Source organism: Onychomys torridus, chromosome 1 (assembly GCF_903995425.1).
Source record: "Onychomys torridus chromosome 1, mOncTor1.1, whole genome shotgun sequence".
Taxonomy (NCBI): Eukaryota; Metazoa; Chordata; class Mammalia; order Rodentia; family Cricetidae; genus Onychomys; species Onychomys torridus.
The window spans coordinates 66,197,718-66,224,949 of record NC_050443.1 but is presented as its reverse complement, the minus strand read 5'-3'; the positions used below and the strand labels follow the sequence as shown (position 1 = coordinate 66,224,949).

General features: G+C 40.5%; 2 protein-coding genes across 3 annotated transcripts; both read right to left on the bottom strand.

The window, feature by feature from the left end:
• Positions 1-3,736: 3,736 nt before the first annotated feature.
• Positions 3,737-14,856, bottom strand: LOC118573313. The gene is given in 6 exon segments (XM_036173647.1): positions 3,737-3,794; positions 12,003-12,238; positions 12,320-12,565; positions 13,379-13,552; positions 13,643-13,950; positions 13,953-14,856. Coding segments are annotated over 6 exon segments (1,926 nt in total).
• Positions 14,857-18,574: 3,718 nt separating this feature from the next.
• On the bottom strand, positions 18,575-26,978 carry LOC118575359 (olfactory receptor 14C36). Of its 2 annotated transcripts, XM_036175943.1 has the most exons (2): positions 26,962-26,978; positions 18,575-19,550 (listed from the first exon to the last, which is right to left on the bottom strand). In XM_036175943.1, the coding sequence occupies exons 1-2, from the start codon at positions 26,976-26,978 to the stop codon at positions 18,617-18,619; spliced, it is 951 nt and encodes a 316-aa protein (XP_036031836.1). In that variant the 3' UTR covers positions 18,575-18,616. The 2 variants fall into 2 exon arrangements, with proteins under 2 accessions (XP_036031836.1, XP_036031845.1); XM_036175952.1 differs by lacking the exon at positions 26,962-26,978 and having other exon boundaries at positions 18,575-19,564.
• Positions 26,979-27,232: the final 254 nt, after the last annotated feature.

Genomic DNA, 27,232 nt, shown 5'->3' with positions numbered 1-27,232 from the left:
CAAGCCTTAAAGGCTTCAATCACTATCTTCAATTCTACAATCTGAGGGGAGCCAGGTTGAAATTGGTGTTGTGCAAGCTCTTGTGTATCTATCATGTATACGCCACATCCAGTCTTTGATCCATCTGTAAACACATTTAGGGCATTAGGGATGGGCTGCGATGACGTTATCCTAGGGAATATCACCGGGTTCCTTAAAGAACCCTAATAGTGGGTGTTTGGGGTAATGGTTATCCATGCATCCAGTAAAGCTACATTGCAAAATGGCCCAATCATCTATTGTAGAACACAATGTTTGAACTTGATGACTGGTATAAGGCACTATAATGGTAACTGGAGTGACCCCAAAATACTGTAGGCATTGTTGGATTCCAATCATGGCAAGGTTTGCCACGGCAGTAGGGTAAGGTTCAATGGATTTAGTTGGCGAAATCTTGGAATAAATCCAGAATAATGGCCCATCCTGCCATAACAACCCAGTGGGCTGGTAATAGGTAGGAAGGATGCACAGGATAATGTCTTTACCTTCTTGTAACCTCTGTAAGAAGGCACCCTGTAACCTCTCTTCCACCTTTTGTAAAGCCTTTCGTGCCTCCTCAGTTAATTGTCTCGGAGAATCTAATGCAGAATCCCCATTTAAGATGTTGTAAAGAGGCTTTAAGTCATAATTTGGTAACTTTAAATAACATCTAATCCAATTTATATCTCCTAACAATTTTTGAAAATCATTTAGGATTCGTAAATTATCTTTTCTCAATTCCACTTTCTGTGGGATGATACATCTCTCATTAACCTTTGCTCCTAAATAATTAATAATTTTGTCCTTTTGTACCTTTTCAGGGGCTATAAACAGCCCCCTCCCTTCAAGCATTTTGACCAGATCTACATAGGCTTGTTCCAGCATTTGTGTTTTTTCTTAACCTTTAGGTCTTTAGATCTAAGCAGCTCATTAAGAGCCAAAAAAATTGGGTGCGAAGTAGAAGCGCCCTTGTCTAAAACTTTTCAACCTTTTAAACAATGTTTCACTTTCACTTTTGGTAACGTTTTAGACAATGTTTCACTTTCACTCTCTCTTTGTCTACAGAGAAGAACAAAAACCTCCCCGCTTTTGTTGTGGGTTCTCATTTCACCAGGGAATTTCTTTAACCCCGCTTTTGTCACAGGTTCCCAATTTGCCTGGGATTTCCTTTAACCCCGCTTTTGTCACGGGTTCCCAATTTTCCTGGGAACTTACCATGCACTGCCCTGACTGCAGAAAGTTCTGAGCCCTCGTTGAAAGTAGTGAAGTCCCCGTATGGGCCACCACTTGTCATGACCGCCTGGACCAGCAAGGAAGACGCAACACCGAGCTCTTCTTTCAGCAGTTTACTCAGGAACCTTGAACAATCTTCTGACCCTGGGGAAAGCCCGCCCACGACCTAAAAAGCCCCTGGGTGGCCAACCCCAGCCTGCCACTTGGGCACTGCAGATAGGTCCAGGTTCACGGAAGCAAGCCAGATCCTAGGACTAAGCCAAATATGGAGTTGTTTACTCCTGAGAGCATTCACCATTGGGAAGGTGGGGGCGGAAGCCAGTGACATCTTATGGGTGCTGCTGTGCGCAGCTCTCTACAGATTACCAGCATTTTTCTCTCTGGTGCTCGAGTGTGGATTCAATATGCTCAACTGCCTGCCCCACACTTCTGCTGTCTTATCTCCTCCATCACTAAACTATATCCTTAAATCTTGAGACAAAACATATCCTTCCTTATGTTGATTTTGGAATGTATTTTGTCAGAAGAATAGAGTGAGCAATACAGGAAACTGATGTTGAGAATGTTTTGTTGTGATGATAATCTCACAGAGGCACATAGAAGTCCTTTGGAATTAGTTTGTTGGTGGACTGTGGGAGAATTTGTGCATGAAGTCCTAAAATATGGTACGAAGACCTTCTTGAGCCAATTTGGTGTGAGTTAGGAACTCTAGAATGCTGAAATAAATGTAGAGACTTATTGTTCAGCTCACCAGTTTCAGTGGATTACAGAGTCTCCTAGAAACTGGGCCAGGAGACTTTGTGTTTAATTCTAATAAAGAATATAAAGGATCTGGCTTCACTCTGCTAAGCTCTATAACTTGAATGAGGGTGAATTAAAAAGATAATGGACTAAGTTGTTTGGTGTAAGGCTTTATTATCAAACTCATGTTCTTCCAGAGTCAGCGCTTGAAGTCCTTTGGCCACTTCAATAATAGTTACCTACCTAAGTCATGCATAAGACTAAAAACTGATTCATAAGTATTTGTCCTGCTTTAATTAACTCTTGTAAAGGGTTGGTATGAATTCATCTTATCAAATGCTGAAAATGTCGACAGTAGTATTCAGTAGGATGACTATAAACATGACTTCAGTGATCAGAGGAGAGCTATGTCTCAGCATGGAACATAATGTAAACATCATCTCTTACTGGCAATGTGCATGGAGGCTAAGTATTTTATGGCTTTTCCTGTCTGACTACTTTCTTTCTCTGAGGACACTAATATCAATATTATATGGTTTGTTTTTAGTAATTATAAAAACGTTGTAAATCACCTTTTTAAATACTAAGCAAATTTCATATTAACTATCCTTCCTATTATTTTTATAGTTCAGAACCACTTTGAGTCATCCATTAAAAGTAAAAATTTTGTGTACTAATGTGCCTGGAGATTATTGTATTTTAAGTTCAGGTAACAAGTGGATTATTCAAGTCACAAACCAGAAGTGTGCAGTTCTAGCATAGTGTGCCCTTATCCTCTTGTATATTTTTTTCTGTAATCAATTGACAGAAATCTGATTTGTCAACAGGCATATCATCTATACTACAAGCAGCCACAACAAATATGCAGGAGAGTCATTCCCAGGGATTTATGATGTGCTTTTTGATATTGATAGCAAAGTGGATCCTCTAAGGTTTGGAGAGAAGTGAAGAGATAGATATCTATTGCAGCCTTCACAATGCAAGCTGCAGCAGAGACTTTGAGGGAAGAAGCCTAAGGGTACTTCAGAGAATCCATATTGAGTAGGGATGATGTTATTGGGAGGACCTACACAGAAAAATAAATGGTTGAGATTTTATGATTATGTGTAATATCTGTATATATGTGTACTCACACATATATACCTTTTACTTTTCCTTATGGATCAATAAAAAGAAAAGTGGATAAATATTCTTTTATAATTTTAGAATATATTTCTGAAATTATAGAATATATTTCTGAAATTTTAAGTTCAATTAAGTATTAAAACTAAGGTGAGCAGTGCAATATTGCAAAACATTTACCTATCATTATCAGATAATTATCAGAAATCTAATACAGCATCTAACCCTCTCATTTCAATGCAAACATGCAATACTTCATTATGGAACACACATGGGACAGTGCACAAAGCTGCTTTACCCGGAGGCTTAAGTGCTGCCTGGCCACCAAAACTTGAAGGAGCACTTCAGACATATCAACATACATGTACAATTAATAATTAATTAGCCTTTGTCATCTCAGTAACCATATCAAGAAAGGACTCCTTGTACTTCTCAACAATTGTGTCTTTTTGTAAAAAATAATCACAGTCTTTAATTTTGTTTATCATTTCATTATTTAATTAATTAATTTATTCATTCATTTATTTATTTTTACAAAATTCACCATACATGTCTGTATTTTCTATATATCTTGTATATATAATTAAAATCACACTTCTGTATTTTGCCGTGCATATCTTTTCTAGTTGCCTTTGAGCTCTCCTTGTAGTTCATCAGATACCCTTGTGAAATCACACTGCCTTTAATAAATGTCACATTTAAAGTAAGGGTTGAACAAAAGAAAGAAATCACATAGTTATTTGAACAAGCAGAGACATCAAACAGAATGAAAAGTTACATTAGCATTGATACTTTGAATCACTGCCATCAGATAAAATAAAGAGAATTTTAGATATGTATAGAAACTATAAGAAATGGTCTCTATACCGAGAAGATCTATCTTGCTAGCATTTCCTCATTTTCCTACCCATCCAACTTCATGCATGCTTTCTCTCTCAAAAAGAAAAATGAAAACCCAAACTAGAAATCAAAAGAAACCAAGAAACTGATAGAACAAAAATGTCAAATTATGTTAGTATGCAAAAATCTGCACATGTTCAATGCAAACAAATCCCACAATGGAAAAGAGAAAGTAGATACAAAGTTCTGCCTCTAACCAAGGAACTATTTGCAATTAATATCAGCTAGGAAAGAGAAAATCAGTTTTTTTCAATGGAGGGTAACTGGGTATATCAACCACATTCTAGTGCAGGCTCCAGGCCCGGTAGTAGTTGGCCAAAATAAACAGACTCTATGTTTTGTGTTTATTTGTTTTGATTTTCCCATTCAAGGAAGTTCTAAAAGGTAAGGTCTTATCACTAAGTGCCTTTTTATAAAAGCAAACAAACAAACCAAACAAAAAACTAGAGAGCTCTCATACTAACTTAGCACATCTGAAATGTCTAGAACAAACAGAAGCAATCACACATAACAGGAGTAGATAAAACAAAATAATCAAACTTGAGGTTGAAATAAATAAATTTAAAACAAAATAAAGTAATATGAAGAATTAGTGAAACAGGAGTTATTATTTTTTTTGAGAAAGTCAATGATTGATGAACAATCATCTAAATTAACAAAAAGGCAGAGAGAGAATATCCAAATTAGCAAAATAAGAATTGAAAAGGGGGACATAGTAATAGACACTGATGAAATCTAGAGAATTCTAAAAACATGCTTTAAAAACCATCAAACTGAAAAAATCTAAAAGAAACTTACCAAAGTGAGGTCAATTTCAGATAAGCAGTTTAAACATACCAAGTAAAACAAATCTCTAATAAAATAGAAGCAGACAAAAAAAAACATAGAAAGAAAAAAAAAAAAGTAAAATAGCCCAGGGCCAGATTGTTTTAGTACATAATACTACCAGACTCTCAAAAAGGTAATGACAATATTCACCAAATTATGTCATAAAATAGAAAAAGAAGGGTCATTTCTCATTTTTTAAACAAAGACACAGTTACCCTGATATACAAACCACATAGACTCATCAAAAACATAGAAGTAGCTGGGCGGTGTGGCACACGCCTTTAATCCCAGCACTCAGGAGGCAGAGGCAGGTGGATCTTTGCGAGTTCAAGGCCAGCTAGGTCTACAGAGTGAGTTACAGGAAAGGCAAAAAGCTACACAGAGAAACCCTGTCTGGAAAAACCAAAAATAATATATATAATTAGAAGCCAGTTTCCCTTGTGAACATAGATGCAACAATTCCCAATGAAATACTTGCAAACCAAATCCAGTAACATATCTGAAAGATTGTCTACCATGGTCAAATTTCCTTCATCCCTAAGATACAGGGATGATATAACATATGTAAATTAATAAATGTTATCTTAAATGTAATCTATCATATAAAAAGACTGAAATACAAAATCAACATGATCATGTCATTAAGTGCAGTAAATGCCTTTGGAAAAATCCAACTCTCCCTCATGATGAAAGTCTGGAGAGATTAGGGATACAAACGACATACCTTAACATACTCAAGGCAGTTTATAACAAGTCCATAGTCAACAACAAGTGAAACTTAATGCAAATTTGCTCTAAATCATGAACAAGGCAGGGCCATCCACTTTCGCCATACCTATTTAATGTAGTATTTGAAGCCTTGGCTAGATCAGTAGGACTACCAAAGGAGATCAAGTGTATATGAATTGGAAAGGAAGGAATAAAAGTATAATGATAAGATAGTGTACATAAATGACCCTAAGGATTCTACTGGAAAACTCGTATAACTGTTAAACACTTTGGCAAAGTAGCTGGCTACAAAATTAACTCACAAAAATCAGTTGTTTTCCACTATACAACCAGTAAACAGATTGAGAAAGGAACCAAGCAAACAATATCTTTCACACTAGCCTCAAGCAATATATACTGGGGTAACTCTAAATAACCAAGTGAAAGATTTATGTGGTAGTTTGAATAAGAATGGCCCCCACAGGCTAATGTATTTGAATGCTTAGTCATCAGGGTGTGACATTAGGTGTGGCCTTGTTGGAGGAAGCATGCCCCTAGGGATAGGCAATGAAGTTTCCAAAGCCCAAACCAGGCTCATATTTCTCTCTTCCTGATGCCTATAGATCTGAATGTAGTATTCTCATTTAGCTCTCTGGCATCATGTCTTCCTCCATGCTGCCAAGCTACCACCATGATGATAATAAACCAAATCTCTGAAACTGTAAGCAATCCCCAATTAAATGCTTCCTTTTATAAGATTTTCATGGACCTGATGTCTCTTCACAGCAATAGAATACTGAAATAGACAACTTGTATGAAAAAAATATTTAGACATTGATGAAAGAAAGAAACGAATGAAGATATCAAAAGATAGAAAGATCTCAAATGCTCATTGAGTGGTAGGATTAACAATAAAATGGCTCTCCTACCAAAAGCAATCTACAGACTCAAAAGTTCCCATCAAAAGTCCAACAGAATTCTTCACAGATCTTGAAAGAGCAATTTACAGCTTAATATGGAAGCATACACACACACACACACACACACACACACACACACAAAACCCAAAACAAAAACAATAACAGGATAGTTAAATTAACCATGAATAATAAAAGAACTGAGGGAGGTATCACTATAGAGGTACAGTTAAAAAATAAAAGTATCAGCATTAAACAGACAAATTGATCATTGGAATCAAATTGAAAATCCAGGCACAAATCCATATATCTATTGACATCTGGGTTTGATTAAGAAGGCAGAAATAGACTCTGGAAAAGTGACAGCATCTTTGAATAATGGTGTTAATACTATAGCTTGATGATCTAAATAGATCATTATCTGAACAAAAATCAACTACAAATTGATCAAAGACATCACCATAAAATTGGATAAACTGATCCTGATAAAAAAGAAAGTGGATAATAATCTTGAAACTCATTGACATGAGAAAAGCCTTTCTTTACAGAACACAATTATCACAGGATCTAAAATCAATAATTAGTAATCAGGACCTCATGAAACCGAGAAATGTCTGCATAGTGGAGGTCATATTTGCAGTCTACAGAATGGGAAAAGATTTTTAACCACTCCACACACAATAGAGGGTTAATATCCAAAATATATAAAGAATTAAATGATCAAGAAAACAAATAACCCAGGTATAAGGTGAGGTATATTTCCAAACAGAGAACTCTCAAAACAGGAAACTTAAATAGCTGAGAAACATTTGGAGACATGTCCAACATACTTAGTCATCAGGGAAACACAAATCAAATTTATTGCTGGTGGGAATGAAGATACTCTGGAAATCAGTGTGGCAGTTCTCAGGAAGATGGGAATAAATCCACCTCAAGGTCCACCTATACCATTCTTAGACATACATCCAAATGTTGCTCCATCCAACCATAGAGACACTTGGACAACCATACTCATTGCTTCTTTATTCATAATAGTCAGGAATTTGAAACAACCTAGATGTCCCTCAACTTAAGAATGGATAAAGAAAACATGGTACATTTATACAATGGGATACTAGTCAGTCATTAAAAATGACTCTAAACAATGGTAGGAGGGGTGTTTCTAACTCTTTTGCCAGCTCATGGGACATTTTGCTTCCTATTTGGTTAATTCATCCAGTCATGATATCATGGTATATGCCTAGCCTTCTTGCATCTTGTTATGCCTACTCTGGTTGATATCACTGCTAGACCTGCTATTTTCTAAATGGAATTGGAGGAACAGTTGATCTTGGGGAGAAGAGAAGTGGAGGAGGGAGGGAGGAGAGGCTATGGTTGAGATGTATTGTATGAAAAAATAATAAGTAAATAAAATAAAGTGAAATATGAAACACCACAGGTAACTAAATGGAACTAAAAATTTATCCTGAGTGAGGTAACCATGACCCAAAAATACTAATATGGTATGTATTCACTTATGATTTTAGGGTCGGCGTACAAAACAGAGAGCTTCACTCCGATATCAGGTCACAAATGAAGCTTTATTTTTTTAGGCACGAGCTCGTGGGACACCAGCGCGAGGAGTAGCTGGTGACCCTGAGTTTAAGGCTCACAGGCCTTTTATGAGGCAGTTCTACCAGGGCAGGGGAGTGGGGTCACCCAGAGTGTAGATACCTCTACGCCAGATGTCTCCACAGGTCTTTTCTCAGAGTCTGGGTAGGTAAATGAATTCCAAGCTGATCTAGCAAGGGGTTATTTGGCAAGCATTCTTCTTAAGCAATTTATCTTGCAAACACAACCCCAGGGGTTAATTGGCAAGCATCCTGTTAGCACAGCATGGTGGGCTAACTTTTCTGATATGGGGCATGGGGGCAGAGTGCAGTATTTCCCACTGAATCTGCAATTAGCAGAGCTAGTGGGGGGGGCTTGTTTCCCTTACAATGGCCTTTCATTCCTCCCTTTCTCTTGTGCCAGCCTTTAATCCTAAAGGCCACTGCCAGATAATGGCTGGTACCGTTGCCTCAGGACCATCATCTTAACCCCATTTACCTGGGATCGTACGAAAGCCGAGATTCAATTGAGGATACATGGTCCAATCATGAGGATAAGAATTAATACAACAAGTGGTCCTGTGAGGGCTGACAATAATGTAGTTAGCCATGGGGATTGATTATACCATCCCTCAAGCCAGCTTTGAGAGCCTCATAAGTTCTTTTCTCTGGCATCTAATCTTTCTCTAAGTTTGGTCATCCATTCCCTTACCACACCTGTATGATCCGTGTAGAAGCAACAGTTTTCCTTCAGGGCAGCGCACAGACCACCTTCCTTTAAGAACAATATGTCCAGTCCTCGTCTATTTTGCAGGACCACTTCCGATAACGAAGTTAGAGACCTTTCTAAGGCAGTAACGGAGGTCTCAATTGCTCTGAGGTCTTGTTGGACTGCCGCTTCTAGGATCCCCAACTGCCTAGGGCCTTCAATTAATGCTGCTGCTCCGGTTCCTACCCCAGCTAGCGCTCCTGCTCCTAGCAACACGGCTAGGGTGACACTGACAGGTTCTCTGGGGAACCGAGTCCTGCCCGCAAAGTGCTCCTTGAACTCTTCAGCTGGGTAATAGACTAGCCTTGGATAGACTCGGACAAGGACTCAAAAGTCTTGGGACTGGTTGAAATTAGCAACCGAGACACATGGGGTGAGTCCTGGGTTGCATGCCCAGTAAAGACCAGGGGCTAGGACAAGGAAAAGAGACTGGTCTGTGGAGGTGATGCTTTCTGTTTGGGTGCAGAGATTTCTCTCCGAAGCAGTGGGGTGTCCCAGACAAGTTCCCAAGCCAGTCACTTCAGGTAAAGTTAACATGTGTTTTGTCCCCCAATTACAGCTAGTCGAGGTATTGTAAGTGAATTTTGCACCTATAGCCATTCCCTCATAGTAAGGGGGGCTAGCTTGAAGACAGAGCCAACAGGACTTAGTGAGATTGGGGTAGGTCGAATTTAAAGCCTGGTATCCTCCTCTTATTAAGTCCACGAGTCTCTCTCCTGACCCCGGGGGTGAGAGATTCAATGGAGGGTCTTGGATATCCTGTGGTGAGGGGTGGACCTAGGGTTGGAGGGTCTGGGATGTAGGGGTGTGAGGTCGGACCGTTTGTTGATAGACCTTAGGTGGGAATCCCTTTTGGTCCATAAGGACTGTGTTTGGGCCGATGGCTGTGCACGTTAGCATACTATCCTTATTTAACATTATCTTAAAGAGGAGCCCAAAATCATCTCCATGGGCATAGAATCTCAGACCCCAGGTTTGGCCCCTATACCAGTTGGCTAAGGATGTGGACTTTTTCCCTTCAGCGGTGAAAGTTATGTTTAGCACATTGCATAAAGGGGTGCTCTGGCATCCAGTGACATGTCTACCCTGCGATTCAAGGTTTCCAGGGGGGCAGGGATTGTGGGGGCCAAAAGGGCTGCTAGCTGGTTCAGGATGAGTGACATTTTGGCCTACCTGGATCCAATCCCAACTAGAGCTAGGTTTCCAGTGTGTGGTTCCAGTGGTTTCGCACCCCCAAGCCTTACAGTATAGGGATTCTGGTCCCCCACACCTATGAATCCACCCTCTTTTTCTTCCATCCCGGGGGCATACATAGAAAGGTAAATAGTTAAGGAGACACCTCCTCAGTGGGGTGGCACATCCCTGAATCCTTCCCCGGTCAGCAAATCATTAAACATTCCCCCTCTAACTGTTAGGGGAAGGACGCTACCAGGTTCCTGTTCCGGTAGGTCCCAGGTATCTAGTCCAGCTGCCAATCGGCAAATGTCAGGTTGTAGAGTTGGCCACCAAGCTCCCAACGGGTGGCTTGAGCTAGACACTGTCCATACCACATTTCCCGTCCCAGATATCACTTGCCAAGTTTGTGGTTGTGGCCGGTGGGGGTTTGTCTGGCCGGCTTCTGCGCCTAATGCAGAGCTTGAGGGGATGCTCAGTCCACTCCACAGTCCAGTCCAGATCAGCCTCCAGGTCAGGGACAGGGGCAGGTTTGAGATGAGAGCCATGAATCCAGGCATCAATCCCATCCACCTTGACTGCCGTTGGGGTGGTCAGCAGGACTTGGTATGGTCCCTTCCACCGGGGTTCCAAAGTCTGATGCTGGTGTCTGCAGACGTATACAAAGTCCCCCATGTGGAACTGATGGGCAGCGCTGTCCCCGCTGGGTTGGTACGCTGCGGACAGCTGCTTCCACAGTGTATGTTGGACAGATGCTAAAGCTTGCAGCCTGTCAGACAGAGGGGAAGGCATGATTTTTCCTTGCTGGATGGTTAGGTTCTTAACTGGGGGTGCACACCCAAAGAGCAGTTCAAAGGAGGTAAGACCCATGAAGGAAGGGGTATTTCTAGCTCTAAAGAGGGCATACGGTAGGAGCATCGTCCAATCTCTAGAGCCAGTCTCCATGGTCAATTTGGTTAAAGTCTCCTTAATGGTTCTGTTGGTTCTTTCTACCTGTCCAGAACTTTGGGGTCTGTATGCACAATGCAGCTTCCAGTCCATCCCCAGTATTTTTGTCAGTCCCTGCCTTACCTGGGCCACGAACGATGGGCCATTATCTGACCCAATTACCTAAGGCAGTCCAAATCTTGGGAAGATTTCTTCCAGGATTTTCTTAGCGACTATTGCTGCAGTCTCCTTTTTTGGTGGGGTAGGCTTCTACCCATCCTGTAAAGGTATCTACAAACACTAGCAGGTACTTTAGGCCATACTTAGCTGGCTTTACCTCAGTGAAGTCTACTTCCCAATGCTGGCCAGGGCGGGTTCCTCGTAGTCTTTTTCCGGGGGCAAGTTTCCCAGGATATGTATTTACCTGCTGGCAGGCCCTACAAGCAGCTACCACCTTCTCTGCCATTTGTTTCTTCTCAGATTGGGAGAGAGTCTTATCTTCTGTAGTCAGCTGGATCAATTTTTTGCTGTGCAGATGGGTTAATTTGTGGATCCTTTCCAGAGTGTCTTTCAGAAGTTCCAGGGGTGGAGCCTCTTCAGGGGCTGGATCCTCCGGAGTTGAGGCGTGAATGGTCAGGCTCCTTGGATCCCGGAGGGCAGCCTCCTTTGCCTCTTGATCAGCCTTCCTGTTTCCCGCGGCAGTGTACTGGGGAGTCCCCTTTTTGGTGCCCAGGGCAGTGTACGATAGCCAGCTCTTGGGGCAACTTTACAGCCTCCAATAGGGCCTCAATTTCTCTTTTATTTTTAATTTCTTTTCCGGCTGAAGTTAACAGTCCCCTCTCCCTGTATATGGCCCCATGCACATGCGTGGTTGCAAATGCACACCGGCTGTCTGTGTAGATGGTAGCCCATTAACCGGCTGCCATGGTAAGTGCTTGGGTAAGTGCAATCAATTTGGCTTTTTGAGCCGAGGTTCCCTCTGGGAGGCTGCTAGACCAGATGACCTTATTTTTGTCCACTACTGCCGCTCCCGCTCTCCGCTGGCCCTCATTTAGGAAACTGCTGCCATCTGTATACCATATCGGGTCAGGGTTGGCCAGCGGTTGGTCAGTTAAATCTGTCTGGACCCCGGTTTCTTCCGCCAGTGTGGCACCACAATCATGAACCAGCACCCCCTCCTCTCCTTGTTCAGCAGTTGGGAGGAGGGTGGCCGGGTTTAAGATAGCTGGGGGCCCAAAGGTGATGCGGTCCTGGTCCAGAAGAGTCGTCTGATAATATGTGGCCCGAGCATTGCTAAGCCATCGGTCAGGCGGCTGGAGGACAATGCTCTCCAATGCATGGGGAGCTATAACAGTCAGATGCTGTCCCAAAGTTAATTTGTCTGCGTCCCGCACCAGCATGGCTGCTGCAGCCACCGCCCTTAGACAGATTCGCCATCCCCTGGCCACAGGATCTAGCCGCTTGGATAGGTAAGCGGTTGGTCTTTTCCACGGACCGAGGGCTTGTACTAGGATGCCAACCGCCACCCCACCCTTTTCATGCAAGTACAAAGTGAATGGCTTACTCACATCCGGGAGAGCGAGTGCCAGAGTGGATAAGAGCGCCCTCTTTAACTTTTCGAATGCAGCCTGGTGTTCTTCCTGCCAGACAAAGGGGGTCTTTTCTTTTAACAAGGGAGAGAAGGGCTCTGTGATGGCAGCGAACCCTGGAATCCAAAGCCGGCAGTACCCAGCTGCACCCAGGAATTCATGTAACTGCTGGCAGTCCGTTGGAGCAGGTATGCTGGCCACGGTTCACTTACGAGCGTCGGTAAGCCACCTCCTCCCTCCCTCCAAGGAGTAACCGAGGAAGATGACTTTGTTTTGGCAGACGCCCTGTACCCCAGGCTGGCCAGGGTATCCAGAAGTTTCTCAGTCCCTTGTTTGCAGGCGTCCCGAGTCTCAGCTGGCAGGAGTAGATCATCTACATACTGGAGGAGGGTGACATCAGGGGTGGTTTCTCGATACTCCCAAAGGTCTCGGTGTAGGGCCTCATCGAAGATAGTTGGAGAGTTCTTAAATCCTTGTGGAAGTCTGGTCCATGTCAGTTGCCATGTCCCCCCTCCCTCAGGGTCTGACCATTCAAAGGCAAAGAGCTTTTGAGAATCGGGGTGGAGGGGGAGGCAAAAAAAAGGCATCCTTTAAATCCAGTACAGTATACCAGTTGCGCTCTGGAGGTAAGGTACTCAAGAGGTTGTAAGGGTTGGGCACTGTAGGGTGAATGTCTATTACCCAGGAGTTTACTTCTCTCAGGTCCTGGACTGGTCTGTAGTCATCTGTTCCTGGCTTCCTTACCGGCAGGAGCAGAGTATTCCACTCTGATTGACATGGTTTCAGTATGCCCAGTTCCAGAAACCTCTTGATGTGGGGTTTTATGCCTTCTCGGGCTTCTCGACTAAGCAGGTATTGTCTTACTCTCATGGGTACCGTGGTGGGTTTGAGGGTGACCACCACCGGGGGTTGCTCCTTAGCCAGTCCGAGGCCCCCTGTCTCTGCCCACTCGTTAGGGAACCTATGAATCCACTCCTCGTTGTACGGTGAAACAGTGGCTACAGAGGCTTTTGCCACTGCTCCATACAACGGGTATTCCTCAGCAGCTGGGAGTTCTAGCGTGAGGAGATGGAGGTCCCCTACTTTTGGGTGGGCAAATTTTAATTCTGGGCCCCAAGAGGTAAAGGAGATCTGAGCTCCCAGTTTTGTCAGGAGGTCTCTACCTAATAGGGGTGCCGGACAGTCAGGTAAGACCAGAAAAGAATGTTGCACAGTACCTTTTCCCAAGTTAACTGTTCTCTGGGTGGTCCAGGGTCTCTCTCTGCTTCCATTTGCTCCTTGGACCAGTGACTTTCGGGTAGACAGAGGGACTAGTGGATGCTTGATGGCTGAATAGACTGCCCCCGTGTCCACCTCAAAGTCCACTGGGGTCCCCTCCACTTCAAACATTACCCGGAGTTCGGGGAGGAGGTCTGAACCCTGACTCCCTCAGTCCCCAAGGCCAGGACCTGCCAGCCTTGCCCTTTCTGCTTCTTCGGGCATTCTCTGATCCAATGACCTTCCTCTTTGCAGTAGTCACATTGATTTGGTCCCAAAGGAGGACGGCCTCCCCGACCTCCTCCTCCTCGCCCCCGTGGCCCCGGCCCATCTCTTACCACGGCTGCAAGAATCCGTGTTAGATCCCGATTTTGGCATTTTCGCTGCTCTTTTTCTTTTTCCTCTCCTTGTTTTTCTAACTGAGCCTCTTTTTCTTCTGTGGTCTCCCGCTTATAATAGACTTTTTCTGCCTCTTTAACCAGGTCCCTCAGGCTCAGCCCTTGTAACCCATCTAATCTTTGCAACTTCCGCCGTATATCTGAGGCAGACTGCCCTATAAAGGCCATGCTCACTGCTCCCCTCAATTCCTCTGACTGTGGGTCAAAGGGTGTATACCTTCTATATGCTTCCATGAGTCTCTCAAGAAAGGCAGAGGGGGTCTCTTCAGGCCCTTGAAGAACCTCGCCTACCTTAGCCAAATTAGTGGGCCTTCTGGCCGCTGCACGGAGACCTGCCATTAGAATCTGGAGATAGAGGGACAGATGCTCCCTACCTTCCGGAGTATTCAGATTCCACATTGGGTGCTGCAGGGGAAAGTGCTCATCAATGAGATTGGGGAGCTGAGTTGGCCACCCGTCCGGTCCAGGGACCAACTTCCTAGCTTCCAGGAGGATGCGTTCCCTTTCTTCTGTGGTGAAAAGGACTCCCAGAAGTTGCTGGCAATCGTCCCACGTAGGCTGGTGGGAAAACATGATGGACTCTAGGAGTCCAGTTAGGCGGGAGGGGTCTTCAGAAAAGGGTGGGTTATTATTCTTCCAGTTATATAAATCTGAGGAAGAAAATGGTCAGTATTGGAGGGCAGGCATGTCTCCTCCATCCCCATCATCAATAGTTCCCCCAACGGGGCATAGGGTCAGTGTGACTGCTGGTGGGGCCTCATCATGAGGGCGTGCCCTTCTCTGGCGGGTGCCCTATGCAGGCCCCAAAGGGGAGACCAGGGCCGGTCCGGATCCTGCCCCTGCTGGCGGCAGCGGTGGCGGCGGCGGCGGCGGCGGCAGCGGCAATCTGTAAGGCAGTGGGGGATCTAGGTCAAGAGAAATGAGATCAGCCTGAGACTCTGGCAGGGGTGCAGGTGTCAGGATCAATGGGAGAGGGGAAGATTTAGGTGAATCAGAGGTTTTGGTTAGAAGGAGAGAGTAGGTGGTGCAGATGGGCGGACCTGAAATGACTGGACCCACTTAGGCGGGTCCACCACTAAATCTTCCCAGACCCAGATATAGGTTTGTTGGTCCGGATGCCCATGTGAACCTGGAATGAAGATTTTTTGTTTGACTGCTCTGATTATATTAAGATCAAAAGTACCATCTACTGGCCACCCGACTCCGAAGGTGGGCCATTCAGATGAACAGAAAGTCTGCCACTTCCCTTTCCTCACCCGAACCGCCAGGTTCAACACGCGGTCCGTCACTGCTGACCAATGAGAGAGGGTTAGAGACAAAGGGGTGGAGGCAGACTTGGCGGCCGACTGTCCCATTCCAAACAAGTAGATACCGACACAGAAGGACACAAAGATAGAGACACAACACACAAACAAGATAAGCCGGCAAAATGGTAGGGAAAATGAAGCCAAAAGATTGTCTATTGGCCCGGGCCATATGAAAAATCTCTTAGACAAAAGGGAATCAGACGGGGCCCCTGTCTCAGGGTCCCCACACTCCAGAGCGTCCTCCAGAGCTGCAGCCTGTGGGTTCAGGATACATCTGTCCCGCACCGTCCAAGGGTCCTCACGGGCCGCTTGAACAGCTGCTTCTCTGCCGACTCACCACCGTTCTTACCAATCTCGGTGGGACCTCCAGATGTTAGGGTCGGCATACAAAATAGAGAGCTTCACTCCGATATCAGGTCACAAATGAAGCTTTATTTTTTTAGGCACGAGCTCGTGGGACACCAGCGCTAGGAGTAGCTGGTGACCCCGAGTTTAAGGCTCACAGGCCTTTTATGAGGCAGTTCTACCAGGGCAGGGGAGTGGGGTCACCCAGAGTGTAGACACCTCTATGCCAGATGTCTCCACGGTCTTTTCTCAGAGTCTGGGTAGGTAAATGAATTCCAAGCTGATCTAGCAAGGGGTTATTTGGCAAGCATTCTTCTTAAGCAATTTATCTTGCAAACACAACCCCAGGGGTTAATTGGCAAGCATTCTTCCCAAGCAATTTATCTTGCAAACACAACCCCAGGGGTTAATTGGCAAGCATCCTGTTAGCACAGCATGGTGGGCTAACTTTTCTGATATGGGGCGTGGGGGCAGAGTGCAGTATTTCCCACTGAATCTGCAATTAGCAGAGTTAGTGTGGGGGCCTTGTTTCCCTTACAATGGCCTTTCAATATGTGAATATTAGCCTTTATGTCAATGACAACCAAGCTACAATACAAAGAGCCACAGAAGTTAGGTATGCAGTAAGAAGTAGGGAAGAAATCTCATTTGAATAGTGAAATAGAATAGTTATGGAAGAAAGAGTCAGTGGAATAAGGGAATTAATTACAGTGGGGGAGAGAAAAGGGAGATGATGGAGAACGATGGGGGAACACAAGTAAAAATAACAGCCTTTGGGACAATATTACAGAAACTTCACACAGTAGAAGCTTCTCAAAATAAATACACACATGAAGGTGATCTAAAGGAAGTCGTCAAATAATGAAGAGACAGAGTCTGAATTGGCCATATATTTTCATTAAATGAAGCTCCCAGTACCTATGTTGGGTTATGTGACACTGAATTGTTCCCGACAGGGGTCCCATTGGAACCCCCAACACAACCCAGGCCAATGCCAAGTCTGTGAATTGCCCTGCAAAAACTGGCATCATTGCTTAAGACAAACCTGCACATTTTCACTGAACATGAGGTGAATCAGATTTCCTCAGAGCGTCTTAACTCTTATATTCTAGTGTATGTGTTACAAGGAGGTACTTTCCATGCTACCAAAGCAAAAATGTAAACACCAATCCCCCCATGAACATTATGGTCTACAATGGTATCTTCCCTGCATGCTAGTACAATGTTGACACATAGTTTATGGGAGTAACCAAACAATGTCAGATATGATTTAATTTCCTTCCTGCAAGATGGAATTACTACCCACCACTGACTGGATGATCAAGGACCTGAGACTAGATAGCCCCAGATAGATCTAGGATAAAATAAAATACTACTGTTCTAAAAAAAAAGAAATTAAATAATAAAAAAAAGCTTAGCAATAAAACGATGCTCCTGCAGCAGATGGGAACAAATACAGGGACCCACAGCCAAAAATTATGCAGAGATCTTGGATCAGTCTGCCTTAATAGGATGTCTCCATCAAATGCTTCCCCTCTAGGCTCAAGGAGCCCTGTGCTATAGAAAGCAGTAACAGTATAAGAGCCAGAGTTGATGGAAGTCACCAAGTAAACAAGATCCTCCAATTCACCATGATTTATGCACATATGACTTTATAGAAACTGAGGAAGTATGCACGGTGCCTATGTGGGTCTCACCCGATGGGGTCCTAGAGCTGAAATGAGAATTGAGACATGCCTGGACACCTAACCCAGGAATAATCTCTAATGATAACTGCTCTAGCTTACCATGTCCCAGCAAGGGGCTGTGGATCAAAAAACAGAGACAAAAGACAGCCAGTCATTTGTGCCAGAGGATGCCAAATGCCATTTATTGAAGAAAGGAGGGAACCTTAAATACAGGCTTACAGCACAATGGAGGAACCCCGGAGGGCAGAAGGTCTCTACTGAATGTTCTACATTCTTGCATCTAAGCTGTTTACACCAAATGCAGGAAATGCAGGATACACAAAGAACCTCCAGTGAGCATTCAGGAGGGTGGAGACCTGCAGGGAATCAGCTAGGGAGGACATCACGGTCAAGGTCAGGCAAGCAGGGTGGCAGTTACCCAACTTGGGAGTTCCAGGGCCCTACAGAATTTAGTTTCCTCCAAGAGAGTTTCACTGGATAATCAAACTACTCTTAAGGGTAGGCTACACACCAAGCATTAGATGGCTAACAGAAATAAACTCAAGGGCATCATTTGAGGTTTCTTGACTTATAATTTCTTTTCAGGGCATTTTGTTTGTTTACTTTCTTTTTATAATCTTATTGTTTTTAATTTTCATTTTACATATATGTAAAATGAAAATTAAAAACAATAAGATGATAAAAATATATGTGTTTTGCCCTACAAATCTTTTGCATATATAACTGCTTACAACTTGGTGTTTAATGGGCTTCTTCCATGTTTGAATGAGTGGAACTCTCCATCTACATGTTTTATATGCCTTTACCTGGGCTTCTTTCCTATCTTACTATACTTTATTTTATTATTAACCCTCAGAAGGCTGTTTGCTTTCTAATGAAAGATAGAAAGGTGATTGATCCAGATGGGAGGACAGATGAGGAGGAACTAGGAAAAGCAGAGGGAAGGGTAACTATAATCAGAATGAATTATGTAAAACAAACAAACAAACAAACAAACAAACAAAAAACCTCTTCGATAAAATGGCAAAAAAAAAAAACCTTTGGGGAGTGTGTGTGCTTGTGTGTTTTCCTCCAGAAAACCCTGACCAATACAATTTCTTTTTACATTCAACTCTGAAAAGAAAATCTTAATGTTATTTTCCTCACTGCCTCCTTTATCTGTTTGTTTCTAAGACTATAGATAATAGGATTCAAGAATGGTGGAAAAACAGTATAAAATACAGAAAGAGCAATCTGCTGAACTAACTCTGAAGTTACTGGAATTCTTAGATAGACGTAGGCACCAGAAGTAAGAAACACAGACACTACAATAATGTGAGGGACACAGGTGGAAAATGCCTTCCCTCGCTCTCCTTTGCCAGGAACCCTCAACACAGTGGATAATATGTGAACATATGATATGGTGATCAAGGTAAAGCAGGTACCACTGACTCCAATGGCTGTCAGAAGAATTAAGAGTTTATTGTTAAAGGTGTCTGAGCAAGAAAGCCTCAGCAAAGCGGGGATATCACAGAAGACCTGAGGGACCATGCTGGAGTGACAAAAAGACAGCTGGAAGGTTTTGATAGTGTGCACACCCGCAATGATAAGAGAGGTAAATAGGGAAGCCAGTGTCATCTGAACACAGAATTGGTCGTTCATAATCATAGGATAGAGGAGAGGTTTACAGATGGCCACATAGCGGTCCTGAGCCATGATAGTAAGAAACAGAACCTCTACGCATGCACAGAAGAAGACCAAAAAGACCTGTGCTGCACACCCAACCACAGAAATATTTCTGTGGTTAGTGAGAGAGTTGACACAGGCATTGGGGACAGTGACAGAAACATAGCACATGTCTAAGATGGACAAATTCCTGAGGAAGAAGTACATGGGTGTGTTCAGGGTCTGGTCAACTGTGGTAGCAATGACGATGGTCAGGTTTCCTAATAGGCTGCCCAGGTACACCAGCAGAAACAGCACACTGAGTAGGAGCCTGAGCTCCCAAGTCTCTGCAAAAATCTCTAGGAGGAACTCAGTCACCAGGGTGGAATTGGCCATTCTCTCAAAGTACAATTTATCTGAAAAAGAAAAGCAGTGACAAAGAATAGCCAAAAATAATTACTAGCATTTTTCTTAATGCTCTTTATTTCAGTTTTCTGAACTGGCCATTTTGTGTGAAAAACCAAATATTTGTTTCTTTGGCTTATGTACATACTTTTTCTCATCATGCTTAGTTGTTAATACACAGAGATGTATCAGTCTTTCTGATTGTATGGTATGATGATAAACAGTGTTAATTTTCATAAAATAACTGTTTCATTAACAGTTTTAACTGTTTTAACAAATAGTAAGTTATTTTTTAACAAATATTAAGTTGATTAATATATGGCAAGTTCCTCTTCCAGATAAACTACCTGAAACAATTAGAAATACCCAGAGAAATTTAACATGTGAGGTATATATTTAAAACCATGTTCATATATTTAATATTTATTATAATAAGTGTATTTACATATGGAACGCCTTTATGCACTATGGTTATTTTCATGTATACACACAAATGTGTATGTATATGAGGAGGGCTGGAGAAAATGAGAGTGAAGCTCAGAGACATGAACATAACAGGACACGTTAAGTAAGCTAGTACAAGATGAGTATGGAAGAAGTGAGAGTCTAAGCAACTGTCTCAGATTTTATATCATTACATAGATGATAATTTCAATTTCTTAAAATCAAGTGTTTTTATATGTGAACAGTAGCTATATACATATTACAGCAAACACTAAGAATATTGTTTGGCTAGCTAGGTTGGGGTAAACACAACTTTATTCATAAAACTAAACATGATGCTCTACATGACAGCTTTTATGTTCTTATGAGTTGGACTCCAAGTTTGGTTGACTCTAATATATGATACTGAATGTCACACCATGTCCTTCCAGTAGTGATTGGCATAGTCTTACAGCCCCTGGATAATGAATAATGCAAAAAGGAATTCCTAAATTTATAATCAAGTGCAGGAGTATTAAAGTGTAGAGGTCAAAGCTCATGAAATTAAAGGCAAGCTGCTATCAGCTTTTTCAAATACTGTAAGAAGTTTTATCAATTTGTCAAGACAACCAAAAAGATACTTCCTAGATATGAAACTCTAACTAATTAAAAGGAACAAGCAGCCTAAGGAGAGTTGAAAAGCCTCTATGAAACAGAAAGAAAACAAGTAACAAAGCAAAGGCAAGCAGTGAGATAGCCACAGTCACTTTTTCGTGAAAGACTCAGATGTATTGAATGTCTTTTATTTTTTCAGTCTCAAAATTCTAAGAGCATAAAATGCACCAAAGTCAAGAAAACCTCATTTAGTGACAATAGAAAGCTGAGTGACACAGAAAATTAGCATTAATTAATCCTATTTGCACAATTTATTTCATTTCAAATACTGGTAGTAAATTGTTTTGTCAAGATGCAAAAAGACAAAAATGTTTTCCTAATGGTGTTAGTATAGCCTCTATTGAATAGATCATCCAATCTGTACTATATTTGCCAGTTATCTTTCAGGAACATAGTCTAAACATGTTGACAAAATACTTAAGAACCACAGTAACGTGAACAGTGAAATTAAAAGGTGCAACTCAAGACTTATCATTAAAGAACATAAAACCTAACACATTTCTGGTTCAAGAGTAAAAAGATTCTTAATGTGGGTTTTATCAATAGATAACCCATCTTGCAAGAGTTTAGCAATTCTGGCGTCTGTTATATGTTCCCAGTCACCTTCAGTAGCAGTGTAATGTGGCAAACTAAAATGAGTAAATGGGGATCAAATCAGGAAGCAGCATCCATGGTTTTTTTGGTTTTGGCTACAGGATGCTGCAGAAAAGGAAGTTTGGTCACCTACAAAGAGCATCCTTTGACAAAAGTCCATGATGGCCATGTCAGGAGAATTATAAACCTTTTTTTTTTTTTTTCAAAAGCACAGGATACTATCTGTGAGATTTTTTTGTTTTGTTTTGTTTTGTTTTGTTTTTTTGTCACATGGTTTCTCTCTGTAGCTTTGGAGCCTGTCCTGGGTCTCACTCTGTAAACCAGCCTTGCCTCGAACTCATAGATATCCTCTTGCCTTTGCCTCCCAAGTGCTGGGATTAAAGGCATATGCCACCACCACCTAGTTATCTGTGAGATTTTTAAATTCTTATCATGTATATATTTTAAATTTAATATCAATGTTGGAAGTTATATGACAATGACAATATAGTAAACAGAAAAGAAAACACAAAACAATATTGCATGAAGTCTTTGGCAAGGTTGCCTGGCATCATAACTACAAAGAAAAAAAATCTAACTGTAGCTGACTGGTGAGTGGCCATTAGGAGTGTGACTAGGTCCATGAGATTATCCCACATGGGAGATCTCTTTCAATTGTTCTAAGCAGTTGTGAAAATTAATGCCACTGGTGTTGTGAGAAATTGAAAGAGTATGGGTGATTGCAGCACCCTCTAGCTGTATTGCTCATTCTGCTCAGCTCAGTTGGTTCTGACTCAATTTTAGTGATTGTTATGTGAATTCCTGTGCAATATATCCTTCTCTGAAGATTTAGCGATTATATTGCAATTATTCAGTCTTCTTCTAGAAGTAATTAGACAATGATTAAAAAGCAAACTTTAGTCAGGTATACTCTACCTGGTATAGAAACTGAGGTCAGGGACAGGAAATGTGTGCTTCAGTAGAGTATGTGCTGGGGAGAGGGAGTGCCAAGGAGAATACAAGCATAGCGTAATTTGGAAAAAGGGAGACAATGAGTATTTATTTCATTGTTAGCCTGATAAACTGGGAAGCAACTTCATTTGTATGTAAATATTACACTGAACTAGTTTTACTCAAAAAGCAACATTATCAAAACTCATATGAAGAGATTGAAGCATTTTAAAATTTGAAACCACAAGTAGTCAAGAAAAAAAAGCTCTACAAGATGTGGATTATAGTTTGGTCTATATATGTTGAAGGTTATAATGTTATCCATCAAGGCTTCAGTTAATGAGTTAGTTTTGTCTCCCCTAAATTTCAGTTTCATTTGTTTGGAATTTATGTATTTACTTAAAAAATGACAACTTGAATGGCACAACATATAAAGTCATTTGATGATTCATTTTAAGTAAACATACTCTCTTTAAGAACAATTTTACATCATTTGAGTTAAGAGATATCTTGATTTTCTTTTTAATTTTGCTTTGTCTTTTGAGTTGGAGAGATGGCTCAGTGGTCAATAACTTGTAGCTCTTGCAGAAGACCCAGGTTGATTCCCACCACCCACATGGAGATACATAACCACCTGTAACTTCAGTTCCAGGGGATATTATGCCTTCTAGTACCTATAGGCAGGACCCATATACATGCTGCATTGTACATACATGCAGGTGAAATACTCACATGTAAAAACTAAAATAAATAAGTATAATTTAAAGAAAGCCAGCAGTGGTAACTCATGCTTTAACCTCAGCACTCAGAGGCAGAAGCAGGCAGATCTCTGAGTTCAAGGCCAGCTTGGTTTACAGAGAAAGTTTCAGAACAGGCAGGGCTACACAGACAAACTCTGTCTTGAATAACTAAAACAAAACCAACCAACTAAAAAAAGAATAATTTGACATTTACCTATTTAACATGCCTTGATTATTTTTATTGTACTTCCTTTTTCTTTCTTACTTTTTTACTAGCCATAATTAAATTAACTGAAATATGTTAACTGTATACACTAAGAAACATAGAATGAGGAAAATAATTATTTGTGTCCTATTTACAAGAATCTAAATTCATATTTAACTATATAGGCAGTTGAGATGGAAACAGATATTTCATGCAGAAAGAAACCTAAGTAAACAAGAAGGAATATACTTTTATTGAACAGTACAAAATTTAAGTTAAAAAATTGTCACTGGAGTCAAGGTTATTACTAAGTAAAAAGATACCAAAAGGAACTAATTAAAATTACAAATACTGTGCTTTTGACCTTACAGCATCTCAATATAAAAGCAAGCTGTCAGATTTGCAATCATTACCACAGTAGAGACAACAAAGGTTTGAATACTCAGCCGTCAATAACTACCAAAAGTCATATTGAAAATCAGTTTTAAAAATTGTAGGTATGGCCCTGGAGGAAATTGGAATGGGAGGTGGGCTGGGAGGAAGGCAGGGGAGGGGGAAGGACAGGGGAATCCACGGCTGATATGTAAAATTAAATTAAATTATAAAATAAAAAAATTAAAAAATTATAGGTATGAACACCATGGACTAAGAGGACATAACAGAAATAAATGGAAAATTTACCTCAAGAGGATCAGGATAAGTGTGCACCAAGTATCCCCCAACACTGTGATTCATCACTTCTTCAGCAGCTGTGATCACCTCTGTGCTCTGTCTTTAATACATTTACAGCAGCATGGATGGTCCTGGAGAATATTATGCTCAGTGAAACAAGTCTGACACACCATATCCTGAGGCAAAAAAGTCTTAACAAGTTAGGAGACAAACCAAATAACCCCAAATTCATTTTAGTTATAAGGTGAACTAAGAATCAGTGACAAAATGGGAAAAAAAATCACAAATGCCTGTCATTTAAAAAAAATAGATTAAGGAAGAACTCAATTACACCTTGGAAAATATGTCAGATCAAAGAAGTACAATATGACAACTCTTGTAGCCATCAAGTTAACCACTTGAGGACAGTTAATAACAATAAACACATATAATTAAGTAATATTAAAATGAAAATAATAATTTTTTTTTCAATACAGGGTTATTCTGTTAGCTTTGTGCCTTTCCTGGATCTCACTCCATAGATCAGGCTGGCCTCCAACTCACAAAGATCTGCCTGCCTCTGCCTCCCTAGTGCTGAAATTAAAGGCTTGTGCCACCACGCCCAGCTTATAATAAAAATTTTAACTGAAAGCTTTTTATATCAAGTACCAAAAAGCAAAACACAAATTAAGCCTCAAATTAGAAAGATATGAAGTAAATGGAGTTTAAAGCAGAAACTTGAAGATGGAGTTTTGAAAAATTGTAAAATAAAAATGTAATAAAAATATATGTCATATAAATAACATTATAAAAGGAGACAAGACATTAAATTGATGTCACAGCAATTAATGACTGCTGAGAGAGGAAAAATTAGCAACTCCCCAAGATGAGCCTCCTAACTAGTTACTCGGTACCAAGTGGTCAGCCATGAAAACATATACACATAAACAAACAAACAAAAACGGATTCAGCAGGCTATATTTATATAACTGTGCATATGCATATTTGAAACAATAATAATCAAATCAAAAGAGAACATCTACTTGAAAGCAGGAGACATGGCAGTGGTTGGGAAGGGGAGTATTTAAGGGGTTGGAGGTATAAAAGGGAAAGGGGAATGACATAATATTTTTATTAAAATATATTGAAAGAACAAACAAAAATGATGCCGTAGAAGTAAAAGGAGCTAGGGTTAAAAGCTGTATGAAAACAAGCACAAAGTCAGAAATGAATTAATTTCCAGAATTCTATAATTTATATGGATTTAGCTTCTTTAAAAGGTAGAAAATGATCATACCAGTGAATATAAGGATGCCAAGTTAGAATTTTAATTCCTCCCCAAAATGAATATTCTAGGATCAGATGGTTTCATGGACAAATTCAATAAAATGAAGGAAATTTTACAACTAAAATTGCAAACACTTAAAAACTAATTTTAATAAAAATTATCATCACCTACATACCAAAGAAAGACAAAGTCACTTTGAAAAACATCTATGAATTTAAAAATACTGAACAAATATTAATAGATCTTACACTTTAATGCGTTAAATCTGTCAAAATTCTTGATTAAATATAATTTATCTTTGCACTGGGGAAAATTTCAACATAAGCAGTCAGTGATCTTTACAGATTAATGGATAGATACAAATCACATATTAATGTCAATAAATTAAAAAAATTATGTTATTCAATAAAATTCTTGTATAAAAATGATCAATACATGTATAGGATAGAATGTTTTTAAGTGTGAAAATCAATTCATTTCTGAAGGTTTGACAGAAGTCAAAACAGACACTCCTCTCATCATTTCTGCTAAATTCCCACATTCATGAGATTTCTCTAGATCTGCAAACAGAATCAAACAGGAAAATGAAGGGACATGGAATGTTTCATGATGCTGCTGTGTGGTTTTAGTTTTGTTGCTATGTTGTTTTGTTTTGTTTTTAGATTATAATATAATTACAACATTTCTCCCTTCTCCTTTCTCCCTCCAAATCTTCTCATACACCCTCCATGTTCTTTTTCAAACGCATAGCCTCTTTTTTAATCAGTTTTTATTGAAGACATGAATGGATTTGTTAAAATATATGTATATATTCATATATTGCTAAATATAACTTGTTAAGTCCATGTGTTATTTATATGTAGGTTTTCAGGGACGACTATTTGACTCTCTACAACCAACCTAAAACTTCCAATAGGTCACTTTGAAAACCTGTTAGCATTACTTGAATTTAAATATTATAGTGTATAACTTAGAAAACTAAACATCCAAGTTTAAAAATTAAGCTCTTGGTACTTCAATTACAGTATAAATATGGAAAAAAATCCCATTACATCCTGAGGTTCTCAATATGTCTCTCAAGGCTGAATATATATATTTGCATATTTTAGAACTGATATACCAATACAGATTCATTTGCTGACATTTCTTTTTTAAAGACCTGAAAAGATACTACAGAGTAACATGTCCACAGCACATGCAACAGCAACTGATGCAGCCACACTGCTTGCAAAGGACACATTTCCCCTTTTGATAAAACTCACAAAGTTCTTTTCAACCTAAAGAGAAGAATGAATCCTCTTGGAGAAATACAATGTTTTAACAATGTTTCTTATAATGTAACATACACACACAACCAGATACTTTTGTATCTATGAATGTAATTTTAGACTTTTTGTAACATCTGAAGACAGGCAGAAAATTGCTCTTAAAGGTGAATATTTAATATTCACAAATTGCTTTTATAAATTTATTTTAAATCCTATTACTTTGATTTAAAAATTTTTATACTTGGTTTTCTGTGGGAAGTCTACAGTTGAAATATTATAAAAGCAAGTTTAGACAGGATTGGGCATGTACAGGGTGGCTTAGCTATTGATTAGGAACAAGTTAAATAAAAATGAATCCTCTCTTTAACAAATAAGAATTTAAAAATTTTTTCATTATATTTGATACATTAAGCATCATTTATTTACTTTTAAAAATGAACTATATATGATTTTAATATATTAACATATATTTATAGTAAAATAACATGTGAAAACACTAAGAAAAGTCTTCAAGATCTAGTCAGGGGCAAATCTTTGGAAACATTGCTGAAGAGACTAGAAAGTTGGCTCATTAATTAAGGGCACATGCTGGTCAGGAAGAGGAACTGGATTTAGATTCCAGCATCTACAGGGTGGCTGACACCATCCATCATCCATAACTCCAACTCTAGAGGATACAACACTCTCTTCTGTCCTCTAAGGGTACTGCATGCAGGTGGGACGCACACATCCAAGCAGTCAATACATCTATAAACATGTATTCAGTAATATGTATGTACATATATACACACATACATACAAACACACACATACACACACACACACATATAACAACAAATAATTTTAAAAAGGCATGAGATTGAAAGAAAGCAAAATGGGGTATAGGGGAGTGTTTGAAAG